The 22,911-nt window shown below is 39.2% G+C and overlaps 3 protein-coding genes across 4 annotated transcripts; 1 reads left to right on the top strand and 2 right to left on the bottom strand.

Moving 5' to 3' along the window:
- The first annotated feature begins 1,446 nt into the window (after positions 1-1,446).
- On the top strand, positions 1,447-3,019 carry LOC109792624 (3-oxo-Delta(4,5)-steroid 5-beta-reductase). Its single transcript, XM_020352043.3, has 2 exons — positions 1,447-1,458; positions 2,624-3,019. Exons 1-2 carry the CDS (start codon positions 1,447-1,449, stop codon positions 3,017-3,019), a joined length of 408 nt encoding a protein of 135 aa, XP_020207632.2.
- A 1,908-nt stretch (positions 3,020-4,927) lies between these two features.
- On the bottom strand, positions 4,928-8,152 carry LOC109792627 (uncharacterized). 2 transcript variants are annotated; one of them, XM_029270177.2, is made up of 5 exons: positions 7,755-8,152; positions 7,389-7,503; positions 6,660-7,286; positions 6,058-6,286; positions 4,928-5,366 (listed from the first exon to the last, which is right to left on the bottom strand). In XM_029270177.2, the coding sequence occupies exons 1-5, from the start codon at positions 7,829-7,831 to the stop codon at positions 5,341-5,343; spliced, it is 1,074 nt and encodes a 357-aa protein (XP_029126010.1). In that variant the 5' UTR covers positions 7,832-8,152; the 3' UTR covers positions 4,928-5,340. The 2 variants fall into 2 exon arrangements, with proteins under 2 accessions (XP_029126010.1, XP_020207634.1); XM_020352045.3 differs by having other exon boundaries at positions 6,103-6,286; positions 7,755-8,147.
- A 10,004-nt stretch (positions 8,153-18,156) lies between these two features.
- LOC109792625 (subtilisin-like protease SBT1.7) lies at positions 18,157-21,106 on the bottom strand. Its single transcript, XM_020352044.3, has one exon. It carries the CDS (start codon positions 20,876-20,878, stop codon positions 18,572-18,574), a length of 2,307 nt encoding a protein of 768 aa, XP_020207633.2. The 5' UTR covers positions 20,879-21,106; the 3' UTR covers positions 18,157-18,571.
- Positions 21,107-22,911: the final 1,805 nt, after the last annotated feature.

Here is a 22,911-nt window from a genome sequence, read left to right as displayed (position 1 = left end):
ACCGAGGCTTGCCAATCAGTCCAGCGAGAACCAATTGTATCAATCAAATTCCAATTTTGACCTCCTAAACGACCGATTTTGCAAATGGCTATTTCTGTAAAAGTTGTGCGTTTTTCTCTTAGATTTCCATTGACACCAATTTTGCATCATTTGGACCATCACAGCCCAAGTTATGCCCTAAACACCGAGGTTTGCCAGTCAGCCCAGCGAAAACGATTTTATTGAAAAGAAAGTTTACAACTATCTAATTAAGCCCAACAATATACATATATTTCTAAAGCCTACAATTAAGCATAAATGAAATGTGAATTAGCTACAATTAAAGTAAAATATAATCACAAAATTATGACCAAATACCATATAATAATAATAAAAACTGGGATGTTACATATTTCACATATAAATTATTTCTAAAATAAAAATTAAATTAAAAAAATATTTTTTGGGGGTAAAATGAATATTTGTAAAGATATATAGTTTTGACCAATTAATTAAAGGTATTACTTTTAACTAGCGTTGTACAGTACTAATACATTCTCTACATGTAATTGACTTTTGATTTTAACTTTGATTTCGAAGACCATTTTTTAAAAGTACTTTCCAATTTATTTTTCTCAAAACAAAATATTGGTGGCGGCTTTATAATAAAATATTTTTGCATTATTCGTGTTGTGATCCTGATTGCGACAACCTAAATAAATTTGAATTTTTTCTACCTATTTAATATATTTTTTATTAGATATCTCCTTCATTTTGTGATATTCTTTTTTTAAATTTCAAGTACTCAATCTGTTGTTAATATTCATGATCTTGTTAAAGTACGTAAAATATTATTCAAATTTATTTAGACAAAAAATATTAGTCCCTCAAATTTAAGGCAAATTTATTTTTGAGACAAATGTGATGTTTTCACTAACAAATACACCAATAGGTAGATTTTATGCAATAATATTTGATAAATTTCTTAACAAAATTTGAATATAAGAACTAAAATATGATTTTTTGAAATTACAAGGACTAAAAATACCAATTTTAAATTTGATGAACCAAAAATAAATTTACCCTAAATTTAAGAGATTAAAAACATATTTAAGCCTTTTAAAATATTCAATTTGGTTCTTTGATTTTCAAAAAATATTTAATATTGTTCTTTTATCTAATTTTTTTAACGCTATTAATATCAATTTAATTGAAAGGACAATATTACAATTTTTCTTAAAAAAAATTAAAGAATCAAATTAAACCTTTTAAAAGCAGTGAAATTTAAAAATATAATTTTATCTAAAAAAAATTAAATGAACAAATAAATAACATTAAAATCACTAGGGTTAGTCTAGTAGTTAGGTGGGAAGGGATTGAGATAATTAAAAACATAAAGACCTAGGTTTAATCTTTATTACGACCATCTTTATAATCTTTTTTATCTTAAAAAAAACATTAAATAACATGGCAATGGAAGTACAAGATTAGGCATCTCAATGTTACATGTGAAAAGGACTCTGGGGAGGTAGAATTATTAATAGTAGGCTACGTTGATAAAATAATTAATAAAATATAAAAAATAAAAAATAATAGCAGATTAATATTATAATTTAAAAAATAAAATAAAATAAATACTACGATATGATTATAAAATAATAATAATCTAAAATATAAAAAAGAATATTGTTAAAATAAACATAATTAAAAGTCACATGTAATATTATAATAATGAAAATCATAAAATATTATTAATATATATTTTAAAATTTAAGGAATTGAAATAATATAAAAAAAATATTACTTTGACTAACATTTAAAAATTAAAAAATAGTTGTTTAAAAAATTCAATTGTACAAAACGTCATTTAATCTTTTATGATTTGAAGAAGAAGAAAATAACATTTGAACAGAAAAAAGACAATAAAAGTTAACAAATGTTATTATTTATTTATAAAGACTTACGATATTAATAATAAAAAATATTAAATGAACACATAAATGACATTAAATGAAATAAGAATCGAACAAAGATTAAGCATATCACATCTAGTAGAAGAAAAAAAAAACTATTAAGTGGTCCTCCAACACCACATGTATTAATCTCTAGAACATATAGTTAAGTATTATTAATTTTTTTATAAAATAAAAAATTTAAATACATATCATTAAAACGTGGTGTTGAACTCCAAGCGTGTGGTTCAGCGGTAGGGGTTGATCCACGCTTAAGCAAGGTCAGGGGTTCGAATCCTGCCTTGTGTATGCAGCCGCGTTAAATCTTGGGACCAGCTATCCCACCCTTTGAGGTACCTCCAACGGCGTTGGTTTTAGGCGTGGCGGCATCGTGGGCAACAGCCTCTCTCATATTCTACCTCTCCCAAACACACCCGGTGGTCCATAGAAGGTTTACGGTGTGGCACGCCGTACCCAACCAACTTGGAACGCAGACCACGCTATCAACTACATCCAGTGCGATATCTCCGACCAAAACGACGTCGAATCGAAGCTTGCATGTTTAACCGACGTCACTCACATCTTCTACGTTTGTTGGATGAACAAGACAACGGAGGCCCAAAATTGTGAAGTCAACGGTGCTATGTTAAGGAACGTCCACCGCTTCTGATGCTGATTTAATTGCGGAGCAGCACATTTGGGGTGCGGTGGACCCTCTTGCAAAGAACAAGGCCTTCAACTGTAGCAACGGGGATGTTTTCAAGTGGAAGCATGTGTGGAAAGTGTTGGCGGAACAATTTGAGATAAGGGATTTTGGGTTTCTAGAAGGTTCAGATATGAGGTTCTCCAAAACGATGAAGAATAAGGGTGCAGTGTGGGAAAAGATTGTGAGGGAGAATCAGCTACTGCATGTCAAGCTTGAAGAGATTGAAGAATGGTGGCTTGCAGATGCTGCATTGGGAGGGGAGGCAGTGGTATTGGACAGCATGAACAAGGCGAGAGAGCATGGGTTTTTGGGGTTTAGGAACTCTAATAATTCGTTTAAGAGTTGGATATATAGGACCAAAGTTTATAAGATTGTGCCATGAGGGTGTGGAAAAGATATTTATCTAAGCCTTCAAGGTTGTGTTGACATTGTCTTCAAGGATCTTGATGAATCTCCTGTTGTAACACATGCACTTACAGGGATTTTGGTGCCAAAGTTTGTATGACTGAGAAATAATGAAATATGTAAAGGGAATATAGTCTATAAGAGTCATTAAGCCCATTAAACTCTTAGGCTTTCTCTATATATATCTCTTGTAGTATAATATGTATGCATCATTAATAATAATACATATTTTTTCTATTTTTTCTTTCTTCTCTTTCTCTCATCTAAATCTTACATGGTATCATCAAGAACAATAAGATCTTGAGAAAATAATGAATTCTTCATGATAGTTTCCGCAATTCAAATAATCGTACATATTTCAATCAAACTTGATGATGAAAACTTCCTCATATGGATGATGCAAGCTTCAAGCACTATCAAATCCTTCAAGTTACAACAATTCATTGATTTTTCCTTTCATACCTAACAAATTCAAGGACAAAGACGACATAGCTCTTAGGAAAATCTTTGACGACTATGCCAATTGGGAGCAACAAGATCAAATCGTATATACATGACTTCTTACTTCAATCTCTCCTACACTTCATGCTGCTCGCATAGCGGGTTGCAACCACGCTCACCAAATTTAGAAATACTTTCACACTTACTTTGAATCTCAAACTTGTTCAAAGGTGTATCAATTGAAAACTCAACTCAAAGATATTCAGAAAACTGATTCTCTCAACAATTATCTTTTATCAATCAAGAAAAACGTTGATACCCTAACCTCTGTAGGATCCCCACCCATCTAAACACATCTCCATCATTCTTGATGGGCTTTCAATTGAACACAACCCTCATGTTCCTTCCATTATTATTATAATATACTTTATTTTTTATCGAAATATTTATTACTTTATTTATTAAAGATATCATAATTTAGTATATAAATATAAGTTATTTTTTAATTTTTATTTTTATTTTTAACCATTTTGATCTTGTATATGTACATTATGTGTTGGTAGAAAATTCAAATTAAGAGAAATGAGAGTAATTGTCACATAAAGTTTTTATTTTTTTTATTTAAACATTTAATGCAAAAATAAATTTACTCTTATAAAAAAATAGACATTATTCTCCTAAAATATTTTTGATTTAAATGAACATAATTTATAATAGATATAAAAAAAATTAATAATAATTGTATCATATTTATCTTAATAATTTATACTATTTTGTTCCTCTGATATTAAATAAGTCACTAAAAATTATAAAGTCACTTAAATATAATATTAAATAAAATAAAAAAAAATTGTTACTCTATGAAAATTTTTAATTTATAAAAAATAAAGATATTAAATTTTTTGTCACAAAAATGTACTTTTTCTAAAAAAGTTTTTTTATTTTTAATAAAAAAAATATTATAAAATATTTTATTACTCCTACTTAACAAATTTTCTAAATTCTAAATTCGTCACTATATCTATATCTATATATATATATATATATATATATATATATATAATATTATTATTAATCCACCCTACCATGGCTTTCTATACATCTCCATATTTTTTAGTTAAAATTCTTTGTAGTTGATTCTTTATTAATGCCATCGAAACATGTCTATATAATAAGGAAACGGTTACGTAAAAGTTAGACAACTCAAATCTCCATGCATAGTCTAAGTTTAATTTATTGAAATAAAATGTTATGCAACGTGCACTACATTCAGTGCGATATCTCAGATTCTCAGAGCAAGTTCAGCAAGACAACGTCGAAGCGAAGCTCTCATGTTTAACCGACATCACTCACATCTTTGCTGGGCCAGCAGGCCCATAACTGCCAAGTATTGGTCCATATCAAATGAAAACAAAAAAATAAAAAGAATAATGAAGGTATCATCTTGAAAATGCCCACGCTAGACCATTATTAGCTTTAATAAAAATAAAAAAACAGCTCTAGCATCCAGCAGACATGTATGATACACATTAGAATATCAAATAGGCCAATCCCCTTTACCATATCCATCTTACTATTTTATAGTAAACAGAGCTTTTCATGGACAATTTTGAAGTGGGAGGGGAAAATCAGATTGAATAGCCAAAAGAAAAAAACGAAAAGTTGAGGAAGTGCCTATAGTAGACTCTAATTGACTAATAAAAATCCCAAAACTTAAGGGTGTACCTCTAGAAAATCTAACCTATCTCTGCTGCTCAAGCGACAATGTGGGACTATATGAACTTGCATCAAAAGCTTGTCTGCACCTCGTCATGTCTCTAGCTACAAATTGATAGATCGTGTATCTATATCTTCCTTCTACATTGCGTGAAATGCGATTAATGCTGCAGGATACCGATAAGTGTAAGCCGCAACATAAATTGTATACAACAACAATAATAATAATGCAAGCATGTGAGGCACATATAGTGGGCAGACAAAATTTCAAACAGTTGCCAAGAATGGACCAAGATGTAAGCTTAAGGGTGTTCAAGGAAAGAAGAAAATCAGTTGGTTAAATACATTAAACTACAAAAATTTATTCGTAAAATTATTGAAAAGGGGCAAAACCACAAAAGTAACAGAAGTTACACACTTTACATTCACGTTACAGACAATAAATTTGGATTCCTCCCAACAAAAGAATGCCCATCGCATAATAAAGTTCAATAAATTGAAATGTCTACGTGTAAAATAAACAAGCTATGCAACAAACTAACGAAAGAAGAAAAAAAAGATAGGAAAGCATGGAGATAGCAACAGGAGTGACTATTGCAAATCAAGAGAACAAAATTGGAAAAAGAATAAATAATTAAAAAAAAAGATCAATAAACAACAGCTTTAGGATGAGAAGCAAAAGCAAATCGTTAGCAAGAAGGCCATACAAATTATTGAAATAATAATAGTAATAATAAAAAGATTAATAAGGTATAATTCCTCAATTTCCATAGTAAGAAGTTGTTCATAAGAAATCCCATTGCATGCAAGTACATACAATGTAAGTAGGAACACAGTACACATACAACAACAGCTTACCAATAAAAGAAAGGAGAACAACAATCGAAACAGCTATCAGCTTACCAATAAAAGAAAGGAGAACAACAATCGAAACAGCTATTCGAACAGGCTGCCTGTATTGCATTTGGTATTGAGATCTTTGAAGCTGTCTCCGGATAGCACCATACCATCCATAGAGTTGCTTGTCATAGCATTCATCAGAACTATCAAGGCCACTTTTACTTCTTTCACAGCGTGCATTGTTTCCCTTTTTTCAACAAAAGAAAAACAAAAAGGAATTACATATTAGTAATTCAACTAATGTATTAAAAACCACTCAAACAAAACTCCATTATGAGTCTGATTTAATAAACTTCTCCAGAAATACTTTTAGAAGAAAAAAATAGGAAGGAAAATTGAAATTACTTTCTCCATAAATGAAAACAAGCTTATACATAAAGTCAAAATAAGATTTTGGAGAAACTTGTAGAAGAAAGTTTCTATAAATTAATTTTTACATAAGCTTATGGAAAAACTTATTTCATTTTTCTTTTCTATTTTTCTATCGTATGAGTACTTCTAAAAAAGTTTAACCAAACCGGTCCTATGAGAGAAACAAAAGGTGCAGATTAAGTACACACCCTATTCAGTTCAGCTGTTGGAAGTAGTGCAGTGTCAGCTTCTTCACGATGATCTGCTGCTTTGAGCTTTCTATAACCATTCCTAGGCCACTTCAACTTGGGGACAGATTCCACAGAACTGAGAAAACCTGATAAACTGGGTATCTTATGCATTGGACCAGAAGAACCGCTGGAGGAACTCCACTGCTGTGCATCATCATGAACCGAAATTTTCCAAAAACCAATACCAGCGCTAGCACTGGCTGTCCGGCGATGCCCATTTGACATCTCCTCCTTTGGTTCACCCCATCCAGATGAAACATGAAAATCCTTTGAACAATTACTGGCCAAAGCTACATCACTTAATAGTGGATCTTCAATGTCCCTTAAGTTAGACCAAGTGGGATCATTACTTCCAGATGCTGGCGTTCCTGAAAGAAACAAAGCAAGCTCATTCTGTTCTCCTTCATCTAAACGCAACCAAGGCAGAGATGCCTTGTCTCCTGGAACAACTGATCCATTCAACAAATGCTCAACTTTCATTATCTTATCCTCAATGGCAGTGATAAAATCTCGGTGCCTATTTCTCGCTTCCTCGCTTGAGCTTTTGCTATAACTTGACTTCACCGCCCGTTCAAATTCCTCTAACTGCATTGCAAGCCAGAGATGCAATCATATACCCATTTCAACGACAAAACATATCAAATGAACTAACTATCTAGTAGCTCATTTACCAGGAGTCAAAATTACCTGCCATTTGGCAGTGCCAAGTGCAGTACGTAGATCTCTGCACAATTCATCAGAGTTCCACATGCTAGATGCATCTTTTGTTGCGTGTATCCATGTCCTATACGTAGATTCCATCCTTGAAAAAGACAATAACAACAAAATCAACAAGAAGAAGTTATAATATAGTGCAGACAACTAAACTTACAAACTCCAAGCTTATCATTTCTCTGTATTCAATTCAATAGAGTAGAAAAAGGCACAAATTAAGTAAGTTCTACTCCTATAGTTCCTGTTCAGAACCAAATCAATTACAAATTACATAAAAACACAAAGCTAATTGGAACAAAAAACGAAGAAAGCTTATGATAAATACCCAAATGAATATACCTATCCGCAGATTCCTGAACTTCTTCGGCAGCGTTAAAGAAAGGATCTTTTTCCCACCGGTCAAAACTCGACGCCATGAATAACTATGGTTCGCTTCGAATTTGGAATAATAATGACAATAATTATTTTTAAAAAAAATTGATAAAATGAATGAAGCCGATGAATAAAACCCTAACTGAGGAAATCTCAGTTGCAATGAACAAAAATGGTTAACGCTTTGCGGGTGGGTGGCGAATTAAACGCAGAAAAGAAAGGGAAAAAAGGAGGATCTGTGAGAACAGTTCTGATTAGTAGTTAGTTGGAGGAGAATGAAGCGGCTCCAAAATGTTGGTCTTGTTCTTGTTCTTATTCTTGCGACCTTCGTTTGTTGTTTGGTTTTCAATTTTATTTTTATTTTATGGGATGCAGTCAACGAGATTTTCTCATGGGTAAAAGGGGAAAGTGGGAAACTTGGTCACATGTGGATAAGGAAGAGTAGCGGAACGCGTGTAATAATTTATAATTGTAATGCTTCCAATGTTTACGGTCAATTAAGTACTGCCTCATCGTGCTTTCCTATTGCTGCCAAACAACTTGTGGAAGCTTCGCTTTTCTCATATTTGATTTTTAACAGCTGACCAAAATATATATATATATATATATATATATATATATATTTTGGTCTTTATCAAGATTATTTTTAATTATTATGAACAATTGTTTATGTTAATAGGAATTTGATGGATTAATAATTCTTAAGGTCGTTCCACAGTTTAGCACCATAATTCATATTTGTTCTTACTGGAAATCTACTGTAGAGATGATCCTCTGAGTAAGATTGGTGAGCCTCCTTCGCTGGTACGCTTGATGCTCCAAGATGGGGGTGGTACTTGCAAAAGAGACTCCGATGCTTAAGTTAGGATTTGTATGAGTGTGAGTCTCGTATAAATAATGCACGTACCTTGGTGTTAATTAGGGTTGTGTTGGGCCTTGGGCCCGAGATCAGTTATGATCTGATTAGGATGACGAGCTGACGTCACACAGCGCGTGTCCGAGGTCGTCCTGCGCTGTGGTGCCGGGCTCGGAGCTCGACTTCGCAGTACGGATAGTACACTAGCCCCCCGAGCTCCAAAGACCGTAGGTCGAGGAGTTAAGACCGAGCTCGTTAGGGAGTAGTGACCTTTCGCGCATGCTTGCCTGTCAAGATGCCATGTGTTGCAACTGTCGCCTCGTTCTCGAGAACGTGCAGGCGCGTGGTAACAAGATTGTATTTTTATCTGTTTGATGACGTGGCCTCTTTGGGCCGATGTCGTATTCCGATGTCCATATTTCATGGCCGAGCTGAGGAACTCGGCAATAATGAGTTTACTGCTTGGTCAGGCTGGTAAACCTTTGATTGAGTCAATAGATTGGTGAGGGACAAGTCGGCAACTTGGCTGGCCAGTACACTTGCCCCCCAAGCACCGAGTGATGTAAGAGCGAAGGGGCTTCTGAGGAGCTCCCAATTTTGTTGTTTGAAGGTTCGAGCTCGACCTTGGTTAAGAAAATGTGATCTCAAGGTTCGGACTCGACCTTGGCATAACAAGGTTCGAACTCGACCTTGGTTAAGAAAATGTAGTCTCAAGGTTCGGACTCGACCTTGGCATAACAAGGTTCGAACTCGACCTTGGTTAAGAAAATGTAGTCTCAAGATTCAGATTCAACCTTGGCATATCAAGGTTCGAACTCGACCTTGGTTAAGAAAATATGATCTCAAGGTTCGGACTCGACCTTGGCATAACAAGGTTCGAACTCGACCGTGGTTAAGAAAATATGATCTCAAGGTTCGGACTCGACCTTGGCATATCAAGGTTCGAACTCGACCTTGGTTAAGAAAATGTGATCTCAAGGTTCGGACTCGACCTTGGCATATCAAGGTTCGAACTCGACCTTGGTTAAGAAAATGTGATCTCAAGGTTCGAACTCGACCTTGACATATCAAGGTTCGAACTCGACCTTGGTTAGTCGTCATGGTTAATGTGCCAATACCGAAAATGTATGGGAATGGAGTTGCTTTGTTGATTTATGTCTGAGGGGTGCCTCGTTAAAACCTTCCTTGGCCAAAAACCCTTTTCTTTAGTGGGAAAAAAGGCTGAGGAGGAAAAAGAGTACATCCCTTGAATTTACAAGTTAAGAGAAATAAAATTTGAGGTGGGTGGAATTCCAAGTTCCAAATTTTCCTTTGGAGGGGTCTGTTCTTGCTTCTCCCCGTAATCGTCAAACAAGGTCGCCAGCTTTAAATGTTCGTGGCCTGACCTTGGTCTTGCTTTCCTTGTGGTTTGTCGCGAATTGCCTTGCGGAACTCGGCATGCTCCTCCATCTGGATGTACCCAGCAGCGCGAGCTCGGAGCTCGTCCATATCGTGAGGGGCCTCACGGCATAGGCTGTCGACGAAGGGCCCGGGCTTGAGTGCCATGAGCATGGAATGCAGGGCGACCTCGGGGTTCAGATTTCTGATCTTAACCGAGGTGGCTGCAAATCACTCCATGAACGCCCGAAGTGGCTCGTCGTCGTTCTGTCTGAGGCTGGCCAGGGCGGCCGAAGTGATGTGGTGAGGTCGGCTCGTTGCATACTGTATTGTGAACCGCCTGACCAGAGTGCTGAAGCTGTCGATTGACTCGGCAGGTAGCTGGGTGTACCAGTTGAGCGCGGCCCCTTTGAGCGAGGTCAGAAAAACCCTACACAGAATAGCATCGTTATTGGTGTAGAGGTTTACCTGTGTGGTATATAGGTCGATGTGCTCATCGGGGTCCGTCGTGCCATCATAGCGATCGAGGTGGAGAGGCTTCCACCCCTGAAGCAGTGGTGTCTCCATGATGCCGTCCACAAAGGGATGACGACGGAAGGTTGCTTGACCCCCTGTGACATGAGTCGGGGCTTTGCTGACTTCATGGACCGATTTGTTCGTCGAAACATGAGACCGATGCGTGGCAGGTCGTGGAGTCGGTGCCCTAGTCGCAGTTCAGGGCTGAGAGACCGAGTGCGCTTCTTCCTCGTGGAGGTTGCTCGCCTCAAGAGGATGATCAGAGGGGTGCCGAGGGAGCTGGGCGCGAATCTGCTCGTTTTCAGCACGTAGCGCCGCTAGATCTGCTTCATTGGCGGTCTGCATCGCAGCTAGGTCAGTTTCGTGCTGGGCACGCATGTTTCGTAGATCGGCGTCGTGTTGCTGCCGCATCTGTTCGACCTGGTCGATCAGTCTCCTCAATGTGGCTTCGTTGTCCATGGTAGTTGAGTGGTTTGCGTCGTCTGTTGTGCGTCTGCTATGGCTTCTGGTAAATACCATAAGCGTGGCCGATAAGAGCTGTCTTGATCGGCCCCACGGTGGGCGCCAAATGTCCTTACCGGAAATCTACTGTAGAGATGATCCTCCGAGTAAGATTGGTGAGCCTCCTTCACTGGTACGCTTGATGCTCCAAGATGGGGGTGGTACCTGCAAAAGAGACTCCGATGCTCAAGTTAGGGTTTGTATGAGTGTGAGTCTCGTATAAATAATGCACGTACCTTGGTGTTAATTAGGGTTGTGTTGGGCCTTGGGCCCGAGATCAGTTATGATCTGATTAGGATGACGAGCTGACGTCACACAGCGCGTGTCTGAGGTCGTCCTGCGCTGTGGTGCCGGGCTCGGAGCTCGGCTTCGCAGTACGGATAGTACAATATTAAAATTGTTTATGGTTCAAACGTTCACGGTGATTTATGCTTTTAAAAGATCACAAAAGTTTCTTTATGCGATAAACCAAAAATTCTAACATGAAGTAATATGAAAAATGGTACATCAATGAAACACCATTTTTAACCGGTAGATTTAATAATAAAATAATCAACGGTTTAGATTTGTTACCTGTAACTTGTTTACGAAAATTTTTGTATTTTACATATTAGTCCCTTCCCTGTTTAGGGTTATTGTTTTGGCTACTGGCGGGTGGTGAGGACGAGGAAGACGATGACGGTGAGGCCTTCGAGGGCGAGCCAGGGGCGGGGAGGGCCGAATTTGGAGGTGGCGAGGTTTAGGGTTTAGGAGAGGCCCTAGCAGAGTTGAACGTCGCGGACGATGGGGAGGGTCAGGTAGCGGTAGAGGAAGGACATGAGGCTGGTGGCACGGAGGAGCAGGAGCCCGCACCTCCGTTGCCACCGTGTGAAGAAGGAGGTCGCGCCTCCGTTGCCACCGCGTGAGCGAAGTTAAGCCTCCGCTACCACCGCGCGAACGAAGTTGCGCTTTCGCTGCCACCACGCGAAGGAGGTTGCGCCTCCGTGCTGCCATTGCGTGAAGGAGGCCGCGCCTCCACTACCAATGCGCGTAAGAGGTCGCGCCTCTACTGCCACCGCACGAAGGAGCCTGCGCCTCCGCACTGCCACTACGTGAACGAAGTCACACCTTCACTGCCACCACCATGCTGCCACCCACCGTGGAAGGAGACGGCACCTCCGCTGCCACCGTGCCTCCGCCGCCACCGCGCGTCCATAGTGCCTTCGCATATAGTATAAGGACTATTTTGCAATTTTAAACAAGTTAGAAAACCTGCTATTACAGGTCATTTTACTGCCTCATGGATGAGGTATTGATTGAACTGCTTTATGGTAGAACGGCTCGTTATAAACATAAAAGTATATTTCTGAAAGATAAATTTTCGCTAGTTAAACTTTTGGAGGGTGGATGTTGTTGTGGATTACCTTTTAAGTGGTGTATGGGTAGATCACTAAGTCTTGACCGTGTGTTGTGTGTGTATATATATATATATATATATATATATATATATATATATATATATATATATGAGAATGAGGGTTATAATAATAATATCAATGTAACATTTACTAAGTATTACATCGCTCAATAATATTATATTAAATGTGAATTTTGTAAATTCAATCATTAGATTGAAAGTTCTTTACTCTTAGATCATATATAAAAAAAATTTATATTAATCTAAGATGATTTGATACTTCATTCTTATAAGACAAAATTGATGTAATATATACATTTCAAAATATACTAAAATATGAACAGTTTGATTATCTTCAAGTTGTTGTTCAATTTTAACACAATTTGATAAAACATATAAAGTGATATAAAGTTTCAATCTAACGGTTGAATTTATAAAATTCACATTTAATAGAAAGTTATTGAACGGTTTAATACTTAGTAAAAGTTACACCGATATTATTATAACCCTCCTCATATATATATATATAAGAAGAGCTCCACTTACTCCAAATTAGACTTATTATATTCAATAACTCACATTCTACATTAAATTTTAGCAATCAAACCATTTAATTAAAAAAATTTAATGCATAGATGAAGTATGATTTTTTTTACAAATTTAAAAATTATTTAATACTCTATTAATTAATTTAAATTAACGTATAAAAATATTTTTATAATTATCTGTCAATTTTAAATTAATAAAATAAAGTATTAAATAATTTTCAATTCTTTTAAAATTTGATAAACCTAAATTATATATTAATTAAAAACTTTTAATTTAACAGTTAGATTATTAAAATTTTATATAGGAATCTGTTCCGGTATTGGAGACCGCCGCCGAAGAACCCTTAGCGATACCGAGCTAAAAGAACTTGACAGCAGTCTTGACCTAGAACATTCGATCAGAGTAACCTGCCGCCTTATACCTAATCATTGCTATATATAACGGTGTGACGTTATAGACATGAATCGCACTTATGATCCCATAAATCACGCCCCATTATGGACTCGTAACTCCCAGTATTTATTACCGTTCCCACGGATCGTGGGATCTTATTGATTGTCCGAGTGAGCCAGTTAATCTCCCCATATTTGGGTCCCTCTTGTGTGATCGGCATTTTACCGACCTGCCTCTGATCGGCCAATATGGTCGGCCAATGGGAGACCACCACGGTACATAGCCCTCCATGCTCGAGCACTAAGGTGCAAAGAGCATGTTAGATCGGTATTTTACTGACGTGCCTTGGATCGGCCAATATGGTCAGCCAATGGGAGACCACCACGGTACATAGCCCTCCATGCTCGAGCACTAAGGTGCGAAGAGCATGTTAGATCGGTATTTTACTGACGTGCCTTGGATCGGCCAATATGGTCGGCCAATGGGAGACCACCACGGTACATAGCCCTCCATGCTCGAGCACTAAGGTGCGAAGAGCATGTTAAATCGGTATTTTACTGACGTGCCTTGGATCGGCCAATATGGTCGGCCAATGGGAGACCACCACGGTACATAGCTCTCCATGCTCGAGCACTAAGGTGCGAAGAGCATGTTAGATCGGTATTTTACTGACGTGCCTTGGATCGGCCAATATGGTCGGCCAATGGGAGACCACCACGGTACATAGCCCTCCATGATCGAGCACTAAGGTGCGAAGAGCATGTTAGATCGGTATTTTATTAACGTGCCTTGGATCGGCCAATATGGTCGGCCAATGGGAGACCACCACGGTACATAGCCCTCCATGCTCGAGGACTAAGGTGCGAAGAGCATGTTAGATAGGCGCTTTGTTGACCTTTTCCGACCTTAAAGTGCTATTCACACTAAGGTTTTGGGTCGTCTAAATTCTGACCTTAAAGTGCTCTTCACACCAAGGTTTTGATCGTATAAATGCCGCCCTTAAGGTGCTCTTCACACCAAGGTTTTTGATCATATAAAATTCCGATCTTAAAGTGCTCTTCACGGCAAGGTGGAGATTGTAGAAAATTCCGACCTTAAAGCGCTCTTCACGCCAAGGTGTAGATCGTTGAAATTCCGACCTTAAAGCGCTCTTCACGCCAAGGTGTAGATCATTAAAATTCCGACCTTAAAGCGCTCTTCACGCCAAGGTGTAGATCGTCTAAATTTCTGACCTTAAAGCGTTTGTTACGCCAAGGTCTAGATTGTAAAAAAATAAAATTCCGACCTTAAAACGCTTTTCACCCCAAGGTATAGATTGTTAAAATGCCGATCTTAAAGCGCTTTTCACGCCAAGGTGTAGATTATTAAGAATGTCGACCTTAAAGCGCTCTTCACGCCAAGGTGTAGATTGTTGAAAAATTTTGATCTTAAGATGCTTTGACGCCAAGAGACGTAGATCGTTAAATTGTCGACCTTGAAGGGCGTTTTTTCGCCAATGTACAGGTTGTTAAAATCCGCCGTTAATGCGACGTCGTGGCCAATGTATGGGTCGTTAAAATGCCGACCTTGAAGGGTTTTTTTCGCCGAAGTATGGATTGTGCCGACCTTAAAGCGCTCTTCACGCCAAGGTGTAGATTGTTGAACGTGTCTACCTTAAAGCACTCCTCACGTCAAGGTGTAGACTGTGCCGATCTTAAAGCGCTCTTCACGCCAAGGTGTAGATTGTTGAACATGTCTACCTTAAAGCGCTCTTCACGCCAAGGTGTAGACTGTGCCGACCTTAAAGCGCTCTTCACGCCAAGGTTTGGGTCATTCAAATATCGACCTTAAAGTGCTCTTCACACCAAGGGATTGATCATCGAAATGCCGACCTTAAAGTGCTCTTCACACCAAGGTTTGGGTCATTGAAATGTCGACCTTAAAGTGCTCTTCACACCAACGTTCGGGTCGTTCAAATGTCGACCTTAAAGTGCTCTTCACACCAAGGGATTGTTCGTTGGAATGCCGACCTTAAAGTGCTCTTCACACCAAGGGATTGATCGTCGAAATGCCGACCTTAAAGTGCTCTTCACACCAAGGTTTGGGTCATTCAAATGTCGACCTTAAAGTGCTCTTCACACAAGGGATTGATCATCGAAATGCCGACCTTAAAGTGCTCTTCACACCAAGGTTTGGGTCATTCAAATGTCGACCTTAAAGTGCTCTTCGCACCAAGGTTCGTGCCGACCTTAAAGTGCTTTTCGCACCAAGGTCGCCGGAATCTAATAGGCAGGCAGAAACACCGAAATCGCCGAGTTTAACGGTGCCGCGCGAATCAATGAGAATGTTACCGGCTTTGATGTCACGGTGGATGTGTCCGTGATGGTGAAGATACTCCAAACCCTTCAATACCTCTTTGAGAATGGTTGCAATGACAACCTCTTCAAAACCATCGGGATGCGCGACTTTCAATATGTGGAGGCATGAACCGCCGGCCATGAATGGCATAACCACCCAAAGATTGTGCTCGGCGACGAAGGAGAAGTGCGATTTGAGGACGTTAGGGTGATCGACGAGGATCATGGTCTGGGCCTCACGAGAAACGTTGTTGAGATCGCGATTGTCACGTTCGAAGTCAAGGATTTTGATGGCGACGACCTTGTTGAAGGGAATGCATAGCGCTCGGTGCACGGAAGCGCTTACGCCTTGGCCAATCTCCTCGTAGAGAAGGTAATGCTCGGCGCCGATAGGGTACTTCTTCTCTGTCTCTTTTTCTTTGTCCTTGTCCCTCATGGTGGATCCGATTGGAAGGAAAACAGTAAGAGTGAGTGATTTTGAATCAAAGAAAGAGAGTGAGGTGAGGTGAGGTGAGGTGAGGTCACGTGAAGATGGGTTCCGTTGCGCAGCTTTCTCGTGAAACCACTGGGCTTTTTTTTTTTCTTTGTGAATCAGTTTCTTTGTTGCGGCCTTATCGGATGGCCAGTGTTTGGGTTTGGAAATCTCTCCGCCCGCCACCTCTCGTTCTCTCTTCAAGGGGCACACCCCTTGATTGCATCTTCCTTACAAATTAAAACCAACAAAACAAAATAACATAAAATCAAATCAAATCAAATCTTCTATGGCAACCAACCACCCCGTTGTAAGATCCAATTTTGGATGCAAATAAAGTCAACACCGAACACAAAGGGGTGGAATTTACCACATGGTCATCAAAACCTCAGAAAATCTCGTGACACAACGCGAATCACCCCGAGATCTATCAGGGCTTCCAAATCAATTTTTGAACATGTGATGTCGGGAATAACATGAATATAGCACATGGGTATTAACAAAACAGTGACTTTCTCAAGAACACAAGCAAAAGGTGGGATTTTTCTTTTTTGATCTTACCAAACCAAAGATGAAAGTGGTGGTGCAGCGTCAGTGAATAGTCAGAAGAAGAAAAGGTGTATCATATTGACACATGGTATTGACCAGTAAGCGTGGATTATGGAGATAGTTGGCGATGATGAATGAATGAGTGAATCTGGTTATGTTGTTGCGTGTAGTGTGTTCCTACTTCCTTCGACTTCTCTCACTCCTCGTATTGAGACTTTCTGCTCACGTCCAACAACAAAGGTGTGGGATGCAGTTTTACCTGCCCCACGGTGGGCGCCAAAATGTTCCGGTATTGGAGACCGCCGCCGAAGAACCCTTAGCGATACCGAGCTAAAAGAACTTGACAGCAGTCTTGACCTAGAACATTCGATCAGAGTAACCTGCCGCCTTAGACCTAATCATTGCTATATATAACGGTGTGACGTTATAGACATGAATCGCACTTATGATCCCATAAATCACGCCCCATTATGGACTCGTAACTCCCGGTATTTATTACCGTTCCCACGGATCGTGGGATCTTATTGATTGTCCGAGTGAGCCAGTTAATCTCCCCATATTTGGGTCCCTCTTGTGTGATCGGCATTTTACCGACCTGCCTCTGATCGGCCAATATGGTCGGCCAATGGGAGACCATCACGGTACATAGCCCTCCATGCTCGAGCACTAAGGTGCAAAGAGTATGTTAAATCGGTATTTTACTGACGTGCCTTGGATCGGCCAATATGATCGGCCAATGAGAGACCACCACGGTACAGAATCCATAATCAATATTTGTTTGCAACGGCTAAGGGGTAAAGATGATGTTCTGCTGATTTATACTATATGTATAATATAAACATCAGTAATTATTTCTAACATCCATTGTCTTCTGATTGGGAGTTAACTTGTTATGGGATTTTTTCTCCATGTTAATTGAGGGCTAATAAGAGCATACGTTCGATGAATTAGTCCTAATTTATTTGGACAACTAACAATTTTAATCTTCAAAAGAAGTTAAACTTGCTCTCCAACTCAAATCTTTATATGATAATAACTTTTATCTAAAAAGAATTATATAAATATAGTATTACTTTATCCCGATCTAACTTTTTTATCAATTGAAATTACGATCACCATCATTTGTGTATACATACTACTCCAATCCTTTGTAGTTCATATGATTTTAAAAACAATATATATTATTTTAATTAATATTTCAACGTAGTTCTAAGTCGTTTAATTAACATGAATGATGAATGGCAACACCCATAGTGAGTTTATCATTGGCCAAAAGTCTAAAATTATGATTTCTGCATAACACGAACAAAATAGGATGTCTGTACTGTTGTAGTGTGTGCTAATCAGATGCGCGCGTGACCCATCATTTTATATTTTACATATAAATAAAATACACTAGTAGAGAATTTGAAAAGTACTAATAGTTACAAAAATAAAACTCTTAATAAAATATAGAAGTTATTCATAGTAGCAATTTTAAAATCTCGGTTGCCACGAAAACCTCAAAACTGGAAAGATACCAATAATTGAAAGCTATTATGATACATGCATAGAATGATACAGGTGCCCCCATTACCTTTTTTTTATGTACAATTATTATTCCTGAACTTGAGCCTATCGAATAAAAATAACATAGTGATACATAACAAGAAGAAGCTCTGTAAGGCCAGGCCGGGCCTCCTTGTTGGGCCCAAAACCATAGCATAAAGAGCAACAATCAAGTGACCCCTTTCATTTGGGCCATAGTCCATCATCCAGATCCACCACGAGTGAGGACACCATTTAAATTTAAATAATAATAAGATATATATCGGAGTCACGTCATGCCAAATCCAATTGTCAAGTCCAGCTGAACGCAATTGGACTACCAACTCTATGCTTTCCGTCCGTCCATTCCAAACGTGCAAAGCTGGTCGTTCCAGACGGCATCGAAGTGGAGGTAAACGACACCGTATAGCCCTTCTTCTCGTACAGTTCCGCGAAACTCAGTTCCTGCGGTTCCACCACAATCTTCACCTTCGAAGAACCGGACAACACCGAAGCCTTATAAGTCCCCGCGGACCCCACGTTAGTGAGCACCCTAGAGTACTTCACTGTCTTCGCCGCATCCGAACCGCCCCCAATCCCCGAAGCCGTCTCGAAAGGAACCGCAAACGACGGGTAGTTGAAATCCTCCACTCGGTACTCCCTCTTCGGGTCGCACGTGAAGTCCCTCCTCGCGGCAAGCTTTATCTCAAGCGACGTGTAGTTCAGCGCGCAGAAGAACCCCAGATACTCATCCACGTTCGCATCGTAGACGAGACCGGGATCAAGCGCAGCCACGGGGTCCACGTGTCCCGCGCCGTAATCAAACGGCGTCGCGGCTTGTCCATTGGCGATATCCTGAATCGTTTCGCCGTTTTTGTAACTCACGTACGCCGTGGTCATCAGCGCTGACCTAATTGCGGCGGGGCTCCACTGAGGGTGCGCGCCCTTGAGAATCGCGGCCAAGCCACTCACGTGCGGGCACGACATGGAAGTGCCGGAAATTATGTTGAAGCTGACGTGTCGTTGGTCAACGGTTAAACCGGTTGGCCCAACCGCACCGGTCCAACCGGCTAAGATGTTCACCCCTGGAGCTATTAAATCCGGTTTGAGAATCTTTGGAGTAAGAGCATTGGGTCCTCTGGAGCTAAAAGCCGCCACAACAGGCGAAGGCTGAACCTCCAAATGCGTCCCTAGGAATTGAATCTTGGCCGTTGGATTAGTTGATGAGAAAACATACTTCTTCAAAATTTCACTCGATTTTTGTCCTAAAGATGCAGCAGGGAGAAGATGAGGGTCAGCAACCAACTCTTCTCCGTAGGCTTCACCGTTAACCAAAATCATTCCAGCACCTCCCGCATTTTTAACCACCAAACCCTTCTCCACCCTCGGATTCCCACCTCGCTCGCATACAACAATCTTCCCTGAAACCTTCTCAGTAATCAGAGAGTCTTGCAAGCAAAGATAGCCGACGGAGGAGTTACTGGCGTTACCGGCGTAGACAAGAGGAAGCGGCGAATCCGACAAGGGTTTGCCGCTGTAAAGAGAAGCTCCGATGAAGGTTTTGCCCGTTCCGAGAGTTATGTGGGCGGGGAAATCACGGTCGATAGTTCCGGCTCCCACAGTGGTTATCCAGGGCGCCACGTTGGACAAGGAGGCTTGACTGGGCCCACCGTTGCCTGCTGACGTGGACACTAGAATCCCGTGTGACATGGCGGTGAACGAACCAATGGCGATTATGTCTCTGTAATATTCCAGCAAGCTTCCTCCGATCGACATTGATAGAACATTAACGCCGTCCTCGATGGCCTTGTCGATCCCGGCGGCGATGTCGGAGGTGAAGCATCCGCCGAGCCAGCACACTTTGTAAACCGCCACGCGCGCTTGCGGGGCCATGCCTCTGGCTGTTCCTGACGCCAAGCCGAAGAGGCTAGCTTTGGCCACAGCCGACCCTGCCGCGGTGGTCAGCGTGTGAGTCCCGTGGCCGTCGTCGTCTCTGGCGGAGTTTGACTCGGTGGTTGAGTCGACAGGTCCGAGTGCGGCTTCGTAGCCTTTGGAGAAGAATCTCGCTCCGATCAGCTTCTTATTGCAGCTGGAGGCGTTCATGTTGTTGCCGGTTTCGCACTCGCCTTTCCAGGTGGCGGGGACGGGGCCGAAGGCGGCGTCGTTGAGGCTTTTGAGCTCCGGCCAGACGCCGGTGTCGAGGATTCCGATGATTACATGGCTCTGCTGGTCGGAGGCGGGGAGGAGTGTGGTGGATTTGTCGAGACCGAGGAATTGCGGGGTTCGGGTGGTGTGGAGAGTGTATTTGAGTTCGGGTGTGACGGAGAGGATTCCGGGGTGGTTGGAGAGTGCGTGGGCTTCTTGGGGGGTGAGCCTGGTGGAGAAGCCGTGGGCCACGTGTTTGTAAGTGTAGAGGATTTCGGCGGAGGGGGAAGCGGATTTGAGGGAGGAGTCGAACCAGGTGAGGTGGTCGGTGAAGGTCGCGGGCATGCTGGACTTGTCCATGTGGATTATGTAGGTCTTTTTGGGCTGGTGGGCTTGGGCTTGGGCTTTGGTGATGGAGAGTGTGAGGAGGAAGAGGAAGAAGAGGAGGAGGGAGATGGAATTGGGGGGCTTCATCTTGTGGACTTAGGTGCTCACTGCTCAGTGCTCTGTTTCTGGTTGATTCAAGTGTGGTGTTGGATACGGTGTGTGTGAGTGTGAGCGTGAGCGTGAGCGTGAGGTATTTATGGATGATTTTGGAATGCTGAATTTGAGCGCGGATGGATGGATAAAGGGTGTTTTACGACCAAGAGAGGAATGGCAAATTTGCAATGGGGGATATTATAGCAATATGAAGAATTATAAAACTGAAAAAATGTGTTGCCTACTTTTTTTTTAAGATAAAGATAAAGGAAAAATAACAAGCCAGTTCTTTAATCTTTGGGAAAAAGCACTTGTACATGGTGGTAGTGCAAACCTCTGGACTCGTGAGGAGACAAAGTAGCTTTTTCGATGACGTCATCATCGTATTTTTTATATTAAAAACTAAAATAATTTTTTTGGTTTATTAAAAATGAAAAGTTGAATTATTAGTGGAATTGTTTTTAGGGTGAACAACAAAACTATGGGCGTGTCTAGTGAAAAAATAAAATAAAATGAATGAAGATTGAAAAAAAAGCATAAATAAAAATAAATATGAAATAAAGTGAAATTTGAAAGATATATTAGATTAAGATTTCAAAAAAATTGTTATAAAAAATATTGTAATATTTAATTAAGACTTTTTAATATAAAAAGTTACATAATATTTAATTAAGATAATTAAATTCTTTTAAGAATATATCAAAATTTAATGATATTCAATTAAGATAGTCAGAATTTTTTTATGAGTATATTAAAATTTGATAGTATTCAATTAATTTTTTTTACATAAAATAAGTCTATTGATATTCAAAAATATTAAAATTTTAATAGATTAATATGAAGGACAGATTTTTTAGTAAAATATACATATGATTCACTCATCTAATAATTTACTAAAAGATTTTGCACAACTTTTTTTTTTTCTATTTTATTTCTCTTCACTTTTTGCTTCTTCACCTTTTTTCTTCTCTTTTTCCCTCTCTCACTCTTTCTCTCTCATCTTCTCTTTTCTCTTTGTTTATCCTCTCTCTCTCCTTTATCCTCTCTCTCGCTTCTCATATCTTTTCTATCTCATATTCTTTTTCTCCTTTTGTTCATCTCTTTCATTTATTTATTTTTCTTTCTTTCTCTATTTTTTCTCCTATCATTTTTTATCTATCAATATTTTTTGTTACATTTTTATTTATCAATATTGATGTATAATTTATCAACTAGACAATTACAAATCATCCTACCAACCTTCACCACCTTAGTTATGTAGCCCATTATCTAATTCCCTTTTAAGTTCAGAGATTTTCTTTGAAAAATCAAACCGTCTAAAAAGAAATAGATCTAAGTATGGAGGGAGTACTAATTCAAATGGTACCAACAATCATGCGAAAGTTCTAGATACTATTTCTATTGGGATTAGGATTATTGCTATCAATTTTTGAAAAAATATTTAACATATTGGAGATAAGAGAAAAAGATAGGGAGAAAAGAGAAAAAAGACAAAGATAAATTGAAAGATAATAATATTTGGAATACTATAAAAGAGATCCTAAATTTAGATGACAAAACTCATTTTATGCTTGTTAATTTGGTTTATACTAAAGCAAAGAATGACATTTTCTTTAAGATGTCATTAGTAGAATGTTCATCTTGAATAAAATTTTAAGTTGGGATGATTAATGCTTTGTTGAACTATACTTTTCTAAGTGTCATTTTGATTATATTTTGGTTGAGGTATTTTTTTTATATTTTGGTGGGCCTATAATGGTTGAAATTTAATAATATATAAAAGAAAGTTGGATTGCATTGGAGCTATTGATGATACTCATATTTTGATAATGGTAAAGGGACAAGATGTAAGCAATTATCGTAATCATCATGAAAAGATATCAAAAAATGTATTATCAACTTGTAACTTTGATTTGGAATTCATGTATGTTCTTAGTGGGTGGAAGGTTTAGCTTATGATTCCAAGTTATTAAGTGATGCTTTGACAAGGAGAAATGGACTTAAAGTGCCCTAAGGTAAATATTTTT

The sequence above is a fragment of the Cajanus cajan genome, chromosome 9, assembly GCF_000230855.2.
Source record: "Cajanus cajan strain Asha chromosome 9, NIPB_CcT2T_4, whole genome shotgun sequence".
In the NCBI taxonomy this organism is placed as follows: Eukaryota; Viridiplantae; Streptophyta; class Magnoliopsida; order Fabales; family Fabaceae; genus Cajanus; species Cajanus cajan.
Note: the sequence above shows the minus strand (reverse complement) of the source record. Positions and strands in the feature narration are given on the sequence as shown.